Genomic DNA, 12,026 nt, shown 5'->3' on the forward strand with positions numbered 1-12,026 from the left:
ATAGTAGTACCCTGTAGCTGACCACCTTTGATGAGGGTGTCTAGTGTTTAAAAGGCCGAAACACCCCCTGATTTAAAGGAACACTACTGATGATGCATATCCACAGCTCCCACACCACTCTCAAATGGTAAACCTCATGTTGACTACCACCTTTTGGCACAAAGGATGGTTTAACATCACGTCTGATTCAAAATTTCAACTTCGATCTCGACATTTCGACTTTATTCTCGATTTGCCCAAAATTATTTTCTCCATTAAAATTGGCCCTAATTTGCTTTCGTACTTCAGCCTTTCTGATTGGTTGTGTTTAGACGTGTGTGTGTGTGTTGGAGCTAGAAAACACTACCCAGTCCTCTCCTAAAGTCACACACTCAGAGCGGCCCCACCATGTGTGCGTTTAACAGCGTGACTCATTCAGTGTTTCCCTGCTCACGCTGTGGTGAAGTGAGCAGGGGTGAGAATCATTAGTGAAGTGGTACTCGTCCTATCTCTTTTCCTCTCTAGGAGCCTGTTGTAGATAATCACTGAACCAATGAACTCTGTACCTGTGATTGAATAGAGACCTAATAAATGTTAGAATTTAAAATCACTCTTGTCTGTCTTTTTACACATTCGTCAAGATCATTTTCCTCCTCTTTTCTCCATCCTCCTCACATCCACAGCTCCTCTTCCTCTCCTCTTCCTCCTTCCATCACTGGTGTCTCATGTTGTTTTGTGTGTTTTCCTTTTTCTCATGAGCTTCCACCTCTTTGTAAATCTCTTAGTGATGCCGCGGTGGTTTTTGTTGGTGCGTGCTTTTTTCTTCACTGGGGGGTCACGGCTCTGTTTGTGTGCACTTTAATGTTGTGGGTTTCGTGTTTGCTTTCCGAGTTTCAAAGCTGGGTGTGAGGAGGTGGCCTCCTGTAGGTCGACACTTCTAAATAATCTGTCCTCGCTCGTGTTGCTGTTGTGCTCACGTTTACTGGGGCTTGTTGTGGGTCACCTGCTGCTCCAATGAGAGATGATATTTTCTCTACTTTCTGACTGAAAATGACACGGCTGTTGGACATTGTTGTCCTTTTCTATTTTGAGCTTTTAGGTGTATTTTTGTTGTCGTTTCGAGTATTTTTCTCTAATTTAATGTTTTTTGGAGTTATTTTGTGACGTTTTTGTGTTTTTGGAGCCTATTTTGTGTATTTTTGTTGTTTTGTGTATTTTTCTCCTTAGTGTTTTTTTTAGGGTTTTTTTTGTACGTTTTTGTTTGTGTTTTATTATGACATTCTGATGTTTTTTGTCATTTTTCATTTTGTGTATTTTTTGTTTTTTTTACTTTTAGGTCTATTTTTGTTGTTGTTTAGTGTATTTTTCTCATGTAATATGTTTTTGAAGTTTTTTTTTGTGTATTTTTGTGTTATTAGAGTCTATTTTGTGTATTTTTGTTGTTGTTTTGTGTATTTTTCTCCTTTGTGTATTTTTTGAGCTTTTTGTGTATTTTGCTTCTCGTTTTCTTATGACATTCTGTTTTTCATTTTGGTTATATTTTTTCTTTATGTGTTTTTTTGAGCTTTTAGGTGTATTTTTTGTTGTCGTTAAGTGTATTTTTCTCTTTTGTTTTTATGTCATTTTTCATTTTGTGTTTTTCTTTCTTATGTGTTTTTTTTTTTGTTTTTTTTCTATTTTGTTTTTTTTTTTTAGCTTTGTGTATTATTTTCCCTTTTTATGTGTTTTCTGAGCTCTTAAGTGTATTTTCTGTTGTCCCTTAATGTATTTTTCTGTCATCTAATGTCTTTGGAGTAATTTTGTGTATTTTTTTTTGTTTTTTTTTTCTCATTCATTCTATTTTTTTTTTTTTTTTTTTTTTTTTTTTGGTTTTTGTGTATTTTTCTCCTTTTCGTGCATTTTTAGAGCTTTTTGTGTATTGTTTTTTGTCATTTTGTGCATTCTTTTCTCTTTTAATGTGTTTTTGGAGACATTTTTTTAGTTCTGTCCTTTTCTGTATTTACCTCTCATTTTATGTGTTTTCTGAGCTTTTAGGTGTATTTTTGATGATTTGGTGATTTTTGTGTTTTTTTTCTTCCATTTTTTAAAATGAAATTTCATATTTCTTTTCATTTTCTTTAATTTCACGTGTTTTTGAAGTCATTTATGTGTATTTTCTGTCGTTTTGTGCATTCTTCTTTTATTTAATGGATTTTTGGAGACATTTTTTTTTTTTGGTTTCGTTCTTTTCTGTATTTCTCTCTGACTGGAACCCTTCCAAGTGTCGGCAAGGAAAAAAAAAAAAAAAAGAAGAGGAAAGTGAACATCCTCGCGCCTCAAACAACGTGACATCCGCATGTTGGATGATAAGTGGCTGGTAACACAGCTAATGGGGCGTCTGTACACAAAGATGATGATGATGAGATGGAATCGAAGACTCGGCTTCTCATTTAGACTCGCTCTTCTTCTTCTTTTTTTTCTGGTTGCTAAGTGCAACAGGCCCAATCTTCCCACCAGCAGCTGCCATGGTAACCTTCTACCACGAGTTGACTGAGCTACAGATAGAAAACTGTCACTGCTGGTTTTCATCTGTCTTGTTCTTCTGCCCATTGCCCTCGTTTACTGAAATAGACACGCAGCAGCTCAGGATGGAGTGTATAGCCGCGTTAAGGCACGTGTGCCAGCAGCAGAACGCCTCTACACTTGCTATGAGGCGACTTTATTAAGTCGTTAAGATTCAGATTTAGGTGGAATGTCCTGTTCACAGGCGAAACACCCACAACCACAAGTCAAATCTGAGCCCCAAAGTGTTACAAAGATAGTTCATTAGCAGCTTCTCTCATTATTTCTTCTTATTGTATGATTCACTGCTAAACTTTGGACACAAATGTCCAAACCTTCCTCGACTACATAAGACTATAAAGAGTTTCTCAGGGTTGGGGTCAGTTACTTTTTTAAATTACAATTACGTCTTCAACTGTCCATGTTCAATTAAAACTCAATTACGATTACACTGATCAATGTTTTTTTCCAATTACTATTAAAATTATGATTTATATTTTTACCCTGAAAGTCAACTACAATTACGTTCTCAATTACTGAGCCTTAAAAAAACAGGCCCTCAAAAACGTGACCTTGCTCTTTTGTTAGCTTTCTGTTTGCATATCTTACAATAACAGGTCGGTTTGGACCTTTAAATCAGCTGTAAAATACTAAAACATATCATCAAAGTAGTTTTTCATTCATTCAGACTTTCTTATCCATGAAAATATTGCTATTAATATTTTTGGTGTGGGTGTCTGAGCTTTTTTTCTGTCAGTATAGCCCTAAATTTATTTTTTTATTTAATTTTTAAATGGTCTTGAATAGAACTGACAGTTAGTGGCAAAAGTTGATATGAAACATATTTCAATAATTAACTACATAGGTGTACGCCATAGAACTTAAGATGGTTCCCTAGTTTTGCATTTAATTAAATTGTAATTGATAGTTTTTATACCATTTTCATGCTAATTACAATTACAGTCAATTATCACAACTCAATTGCAATTCCATTATGATTACATCGTCAGATTTTTTAAAAATTAGAATTATGATTATGTCATAATTGTAATTAATAATCAATTATGCATTAGGATTAAAATTGACTCCAACCCTGGAGAAATTGGAGCTTCTTACTGTACATTGTTGAACTGTCGCCCTCTGCTGTCATTATGGAAAAGATCGCATCTGTGAATCATTACTGTAGGAAAGTATGTTAGTGTTAGTTCACTAAAATAGCCTCCATTGACATCAGTATTAATCACATATATTTAGATTAATTAGTGGCATATTTTTAATTTTAAACTTATTTCTGTCACAAAAGCAATTATGGTTTGTCCAGTATTATTCCGTATTTGTGCAGTATTAAGTATTTGAGGTTTATTTTCCCAAACTCGCCTGTTTTCCAGAGTTTTAACCCTCTGAAAAGTCACTTTCTGAGCAGTTTTAAAAACGGGCTGTTTTGGAGCTTACTTATGCAAATTCACGGGTAGACGCTGACTCTACACAACAGCTGATCACTAGCGATTTTCTTTTGCTATTCACACCCTCTTGTTCTTATTTTCAGCCAAAAAACTGCACATTACAGTAAAACACATGGCTATTTAAGCGGCTATTGTGAGTGTGAGTCATACAAATACTGTTTCAGGGTGTGTGTGCGGCAGCAGCAGCGGAGCTAGTCAGCTGTTTCAGCTGCTTCAAACACTCACCAGAGCTGCTACGTCACTTTCTCGTCATCCTCACCACTACTTATTACAGTAATAGTCCATTCAAGATGATAGTTCACTGTTTTGTCCAACCATTGCATCGCATTGGGTCACAAACACATCAGATCATGTCAAAAGAGATACGAGGCAATATAACGGGTTCTAAAAATGGAACTGCTCCGGGTGCTACATCGTGGCTGCCCACTGCTCCTCAGGGAGAGGTTAAATGTAGAGAACACATTTTGTGTATGTAGCTTTACATATATAACAAAGTATAATATATATTCTATATTAAACCGCAGTGTTTGTTTTACCTGTGAGGGAGTTTGAGAGGGACGATCACACATTTTTATATAAGGTAGGAGGATTCAGGCTTGTCAGGAGGAGGAGTTTCTGCTACGTGATGTCAGCTGGCGAGAAAAATCCAACTAGCCCGTTTGGTGCTGACTTTTTACAAAATGTGGAATGACGGGGGGGGGGGAACAGAACTTTTTCAACTGTGACCCTCTGAATGAGGCTAAAGGAATGTTGTATATCACCTAAGCAACACCATTATAAAGTGACTTATTCATAATACTGCCCCTTTAAATTCAAACTAGAGCATTCAAAGCGCAAACCTCTGCCAAGTGCCGAATCTCCTCTTTGCCAGATATTGGCAGTTATCTGGATCAATGATCCTGATCATGATTCCATGATCATTCACACATTAAAGGCTTGTGAGAAATTTCTATCCCCATTAACATCAGTACAGTAGATCCAAATGTATGGGAACCATAATTTTTCGATAAATTACACAATCCAGATCTGATCTGGATGAAACTTGGTGAAGTAATTGAAGAATGAACCTGACATTAGTTAGTCAAATTTCATAAAGCTTAAAATTAATTCGGAGTCTGTATATTGATTAGGACCCCCCCCTCCAAAATGTAATAACTTTTCTTGGCGTACGGTCTTTCTTTGGAAAAAATTTTGTCAAAAATCCTTTTAGTACTTTTGATGTAATCCTGCTAACAGACAAACAAATAAAACGATGTTGGAAATATTAACCACAAGGATTATCAACATAAATCTACTGTTTTTATTGAAATGTCTCAGAGAATCTAAGTTGGGTGTAATTAAAGCTACGGTAGGCGATTTTCTCCAGATACACTTTTTAAGTTTTTGGTTGAAATTGTCTTTATGTTCTGACAGAAATGAAGATCTTATGTGCTCTGAAAAAGGAACGAAGAAAATCTGTCAACTGTAGCAGCTGTAAACCTGTAATAACTTCAACCAATGGAAAAAATAACGTACTGTTTATTTTTTAACCAATTACCAATTTTTTTTTAACCAATCACGTCTCCCTGTTTCACTGCTCATTCTCGACCCCTCACATGCACGAGCTCACGCTGAGTTAAAACAGAGTTTTTGGTCATGTTTTTTTATCATATACAGTATAATGATAAAGTTTATTGTTTACTTACTGCTGAACGAGACAACGAAGTTTCTACACGATACAAGCGATGAGCTGAGCTCCTCTTCTGCGGCAGCTGTGCATGTGAGTGCGACGGAGCACAGAGGGGAGGGGCAAGGGGGTAAAGGCGGAGCCGTCGGGGAGGCTACATTCAAAATCATGCTTCCTTTTGAAAATCGCCTACCCTACCTTTAAGTGCAGAAGATTCTCCACTCAGGCCTTAAAAAGAACCTCATGATCAGGAAAGATTTAGCCTGGACCACATAATCAATCAGTCAAACTTTATTTGACTGATTGATTATATATATACAGTATAGATAATATGTAAGACCCCAGCTCTTAATTTTAGGCAAGGCAGGCAAATGTATTTGTATAGCACATCTCATACACAAGGGAATTCAATGTGCTTTACATGATTAAAAAGTGCAACAGACAACATTTAACGGTTTAAAAATAAAATTTAAATCAGCAGGATAAACATTAAATCAACAAAAATATGATTAAAAATCTCCTTCTCAATCATACGCAGTAGATGATCACATTGGATGCTGATTTAAGCTCTGCCGGCAGTTTGTTCCACCACTTTGCAGCTTTATAATCTTTATTTTGATTATCAGATGAAAATGCTCATTAACACTTGACTATTCACAGTCGAGGACTTAAGATGAGTTTTCTGCTAAATCTGCTGCACCCATCTTTCATTTTACAAACAAATGTTGTCAGTACATGCTGCACTTTCAGAGTGAAAAGTAAAAAAAAAAACATATTTTAAAAATGCTATAACTAAAATTCAAATAAATTGAATTGATTTCAGAGGTATTTTAACATGCATGATGCCCTTATTTTTAGTGTTGTTCTGCTGTCCACTAGAGGGCGACATCACACAGTCTAAGTCGTTCCCTGGCAGCAGTAGCAGCAGCTCTGATCCTCTGCCAGGTGTATCTATAAAAATAAAGCTCGATAAAGAACAAGCTGCAGGATTTGGCTCAGCAGCACTGATCAAACTATCACAGCACTGTCTGCTCTCTCTCTGCTCAAATGTTGTTTGCTTTAGTTGGAGTCAGAGTGAGGAGAGAAGATTAAAGGATTCCTTGCAGTCATTGGAGTCTATCTTCCAGCATCTCTGAGGAAAAGTGCTTGGTAATGGCTGGGGTTCGTGCTGCAGGCACCTGAGGCACCATATGGCTCACATTTCCCCCTCCTCGTCCTCACAGCTGACAGCCGCTGACCCCAGGTCAGCCTTATCATCCATCTGGTGGTCAGAGGAGGCACTAGGAGGGACTGGCTGGGTCTGATCCAGGCTGGCTTCACTGCTGCTGACAGGAGACACGGCCCCGTTAAACGTCTGTGTCCAGGCTTATACGTGACATGCCCAGTGGGAAGGCACTAAAGCAGTGATAGTGGGGACTGGGTAAAGCTGTGTGAGTGAATACTAGTGGAGACTTCCTGCTGGTAGCATTGAAGTAAGTTGAATAAATCCAATATTCATTTGAAGAAAGCATTATTATTATTATCAAACCAATTACAACATTTATAAACACTAACCATCTGTCCATAACACTCCCAGAAAATATCTTTAGTTGGATTTATTGACACAAACTATATTATAGTAGAATATAATTGAATCTGCACGCAACATTAGTTTAAACTCCGTCAGTTTAATATGTTAAGGTTTTATTTATTCAGACAACTGTTCCTCAGGAAATCCACTTTGATCTCCTGACATGTTTCGACTGACAACTGCCAGTCTTCGTCAGAGGCGCCTGCTGATCGCTTTGATGTTTCCTTGACTTACACATAACTCCAGAAAGATTGTTTTTGTATAATATGTTAAGGTTTCATTTATTCAGACAACTGTTCCTCGGGAAATCCACTTTAATCTCCTGACATGTTTTGACTTTCACCGGCCAATCTTTGTCAGAGGAGTCTGCTGATCACTTTGATGTTTCCTTTGATATTTCCTCAACTCCGGCATGATTCTTTTTGTCTTCTTTTTGAATAATATGTCCAGGTTTCATTTATTCAGACAACTGTTCCTCAGGAAATCCACTTTGATCTCTGGTCATGTGTCGACAGTAGGGATGTAACGATTCACTCAACTCCCGATACGATTCGATTCACGCTACGATTCTCTCACGATTTTTTCATTTACAAAATGGGTCTGTAGACAAATACTGTATTATTTTCCTTTTATTTTTCATTGTCAAAAGAATTCCTTGATAAACTATTCAAAACAATGCAATTTATCTAAAAATAAATCTTGAATTAAATAAATAAAGGAATGATACCAATGAAAATGAAGCCTATTAATTTAAATTCTGGTTCTATAATAAACAATGCAAAACTGCATAATAGTTCTTTTTCTTTTAAAAGTGCAACTGAAAATTTATTTTGTGCCTTAACAATTGGACTTTTAAAAAAAAAAAACCGTCATTGCACTGATTTAAGTCATATTTGTTTGGACCAGCAGAGGGCGCTGGTAACCCAGTGGTCGGTTGGCATGCAGATATTCTAGCAGTGAAGAAGAGATGTTACGCTAGCAGACAGAGCTATTAGAAAAACGTGACTTTTGCAGATATTCAAGTAATATTACAGATAGTCTTTCGGTGCTAAAGGGGTAATGAATCATTTATTAACATATTTAAGAGTAGAAGGCGGCCAGACAGAAAGTATTAGCAGACTCCGCCCGCCGCCAACACTTCCGGATAGCGCCCTCTGCTGGTTAAAAAAGTACTGCGATTCAATTGTCAGAAAATCGATATCAACCGTGATAACTATGAATCGATTTTTAACTGCCTTACGATTAATCGTTACATCCCTAGTCGACAGTCGAGCCAGTTTACCATCAGCACCAGCAAGTTTAAGGAGACTTTTGAATCCTTTTTGATGACTCAACCAAATCCCATTGTAGGTGTTATTTGGGTTAATTTAGGGCACAACGTGCCACACATGGTTTAGAAACCCAGCTTTCATTCCTTTCAATAGACTGTTGAAGTGGCTCTTAATGTGTTGCGTGTTAGATGTGAGTGAAAAGCAGTGATCTGCTGCACCAAACAAACACAGGCAGGAAGATAAAAGGACGTCTGCATTTACTGAGCTTTCAATGAGTGTCCGAAGACGGTCAATGAGAAGAGGAATTTCATTCAATATCTTAATTTTACTGACCGGAAATGAGGTTTAACTGTTTGGTTTCCAACATGGACCACAAAAATGTGACCGTGTGATTTGAGGGACACATTATCAACATTCATGTCAGCATTAAGAATAATAACCAATCAGAGCATTCATACAGGAAAGAGGAATAAGTGGTTGTTTGAAGTCATATTGTGTGTTTTTGTCCTTTTTCATGTGTTTTTCATTTTAGCTTTTTGTGTAGCTTTTTTAGCTTTTTATTTCACGTTTTTTGTATTTCTATCTTTCTGGTATTTTTGTGTGTCATTAGTATTTTTGTGTATTTTGTGTTTTTGGAGTAATTTCTTGTATTTTTATGGTCATCCTCGTGTGTATTTTTTCCACTCTTTATGTGTATTGGAGTCATTTGTGTGTTTTTGTCGTTTTGTGCATTTTTTTTCTCGTTTGATGTGTTTTTGGAGACATTTTTTTTTTTTAGCTTTCTTGTCTTTTTCTGTATTTGTCTTTCATTTTACGTGTTTTTGGAGCTTTTAGGTGCATTTTTCTCTTCTCTAATGTTTTTTGGAGTCTTTTGTTGTCGTTTTGTGTATTTTTCTGCTTTTTATGTGTTTTTTTTAGCTTTGTTTCATTGTATCATTTGTAGTTTTGTTGTCCTTTTTGTAGTTTTCCTTTATTTGATGTTTATTATTGAGTTATTTTGTGTATCTTTGTTGTGTTTTTGTGTATTATTTTTTGGTTAAAGTGTTTATTGAGATATTGGAGTTATTTTATGTACTGTTGTTGTTTAGTGGAGTTTTTTTTGGTCATTTTTGAAAGTTTTTGTTGCCCTTTTGTGTATTTTTCTCTCATTTTATGTGTTTATGTTGGCATGTTGTGTATTTGTTTTGTCCTTTTTTGTATTTTTCTGTCATTTTGTGCATTTATTACATGTTTTCCAAAATAGTCTGTGGTTTGCATACAAAACGTCACTGCTTTTCTGAAACCCAACAAACCTCAGACATGCACTATGAACCGTACACTGAGTTGGTTTGATCCCTGAGTTTCCCTCTGTGCTGCGTTACGACAAGGCAGCGGTTTGCTGATGTTGTGCGTGAGGTCAGCAGTTGGAACTCAGCGGCTGTGTTTACATCTGTTCTTAAAGCACGCCTGCACACTTTTGTGTTTGAGTCAGTGTGGCCTCCGTGTTTAGAGTGGCGCGGGGCCGTACGGTTCACATGGAAAGTGGAAAGTTTATTGCTGGTCATAACTGTGAAACGTTGAAAGTTTCCATCTCCTTCAGAGTACTTGCATGAGAACCAGAGGCCTGTGAGGGAGGTTGTGTTTACTATGTTTCATCTGCCATGGCCTCATCGTGCAGCTCTAATGGACCAAAGCTTCTCTCCTGAGCCGGACAACCAGTTCGTACAGCGATCGCCTCTTTTACACGATCGCACAACGATCAAATCGTTTCAACCTTTTCAACATGTCAATAACCTTTTTAAGCAGTGTGGGATTGAAATGTTCAGTGATATGTCACGCAGAAGTAAAAGCCAATCATGACTTGATAAACTGTCTCTGAACTGTTTCTCGTAAAAACCTGTGACTAAGGATGTCGTCATTTCTTCTTAACCTCACAGCTGATGCAAATGATTTACACATCCTGGTTACATTTAACATCGTCTTCACTGCTTTTCCTCCATTTGACAGTTTTTATTAGATGCTGAAAACAGCGAAGAGGAAACACCCATGAAGGCCTTTCAGCTTTTTGGGGGCAAAACCTCTTTTTTAAAGAAAAATAAACGTCTTAACTTGTTGTGGTTTTTAATGCGAGTATATCTTGATCTATTGGTGGTGGGACGTGATCATGCAGTAATAAAACGACACAAGCTGTATCGTTGGGGAGGGGTGGGGGGTTGTTTCGCGGTACATGCCGACTCTCTACCCTCCGTTGTTGTTGTTCGCCGCCTTCTAGTGAACTACATGCGGCAGAGGGATGTCGCTGCCCCTACAGGTCAGCGAAGGAAGTGTGTGTTCTCACTTAAAATGCTTTCAGAACTTTCAAAGGTGGCGAATCAACAGAGATATTTATCCCCAAATGTGCTTCAGGGTTTTGTCGTAGGTCGAAATGCATGTTGGGAAACTTGGAAGTATACTTCAGTGTGAATGGTCATCCTAATCATCCTAACTATACTTATAGTATGCAGTAGACAGTATATACTCATTTAGTTTGTAGTGCATAGTATAGAGTATGCCATTTTGAATGCAGCCAAAGAGAAAAATGTAACAATTTGTTTGAGTTAAATGTTTTAAAATGTGCATTTCTTTCAGAAACGGCGCCTACATCCAAAGACCCAGTCGACAGAGTCGAAGCGTCTCCGCTGGTCCAGGATATAATGGACGTGGAAGGCGTTCACCTAGAGGAGGGCACGCCGGAAACGTCCCGAGGAGAGGACTCTGAGCTGAGCCTGAGCTTCCAGGGCTACGTGGCCGAGCTGCGTCAGTGTCAGAGCAAAATGAGGAGCACGCAAATACCGTCGAACGGACGCAACGCCCCAGAGGGCAAGGACTGCCAGACGGACCTTTACAAGGCCACCATTGTCTAAAAGGGATCCCCCCCCCCCCCAACCTGCTGCACTTTGAAGCCTGAGGCACTGATGCCGTCTGCATGTAGTACAAGTGTTCAAATCCTTCTACGGTGTTAGATATTGTATATTTGTTATCAGATCTGGTATTTTCTTGTAAATGTTTTGGGATTGGTTGTAATTTTCAGACGATGTGTCCGTTTTTGTTTTAGTTTGGTAGTTAAAGTGCAAAGCTGTTCTATTTTTGAGCCAAGTTAGGCAGACGGCAACCACACATCACTTCTTGTCTTTTGTTTTCCTCGAGGCGACAGAATCTTAATGTTAAATATTGATTATTTTAAGATAATCTGGCCATCAAATAGGCTAAAGAGCTAGCTAGCTAGAATTAGTTAAGCTGCCAATTGTGACAAATTTTGACTAGTTGTCCACTTTATGAACGTCTTCTGGTGATGCCTAAACGAGTAAATGTTGCGTATTTGGTCACATTTTGCCGCCCTACCAGGAAGTAGCACCCACTGTTGGATTCTCTCTGGAAGACATGAATTTATTTGAAGATGAATGAAGGGAAACCACTGATTTATTGGATATTTGGTTTGTATTTCTCGTTTTTACTCTTTCTATGGTTTACATCCAATACATGAAAGATGGTACCGTTATTGCCTGTGTTTTCTGCTT

The 12,026-nt window shown here is 37.7% G+C and overlaps 1 protein-coding gene across 1 annotated transcript in view; it reads left to right on the forward strand.

The window, feature by feature from the left end:
• Positions 1-12,026, forward strand: part of rgs12a (regulator of G protein signaling 12a) — a 61,954-nt gene extending 49,928 nt beyond the window's left edge. The window contains exon 18 of the mRNA XM_028474215.1: positions 11,098-12,026. Coding sequence (XP_028330016.1) covers positions 11,098-11,372 — 275 coding nt within the window. The 3' untranslated portion in view covers positions 11,373-12,026. The remainder of the gene's footprint in view (positions 1-11,097) is intronic.

This window comes from Gouania willdenowi, chromosome 18 (assembly GCF_900634775.1).
Source record: "Gouania willdenowi chromosome 18, fGouWil2.1, whole genome shotgun sequence".
Lineage (NCBI taxonomy): Eukaryota > Metazoa > Chordata > Actinopteri > Blenniiformes > Gobiesocidae > Gouania > Gouania willdenowi.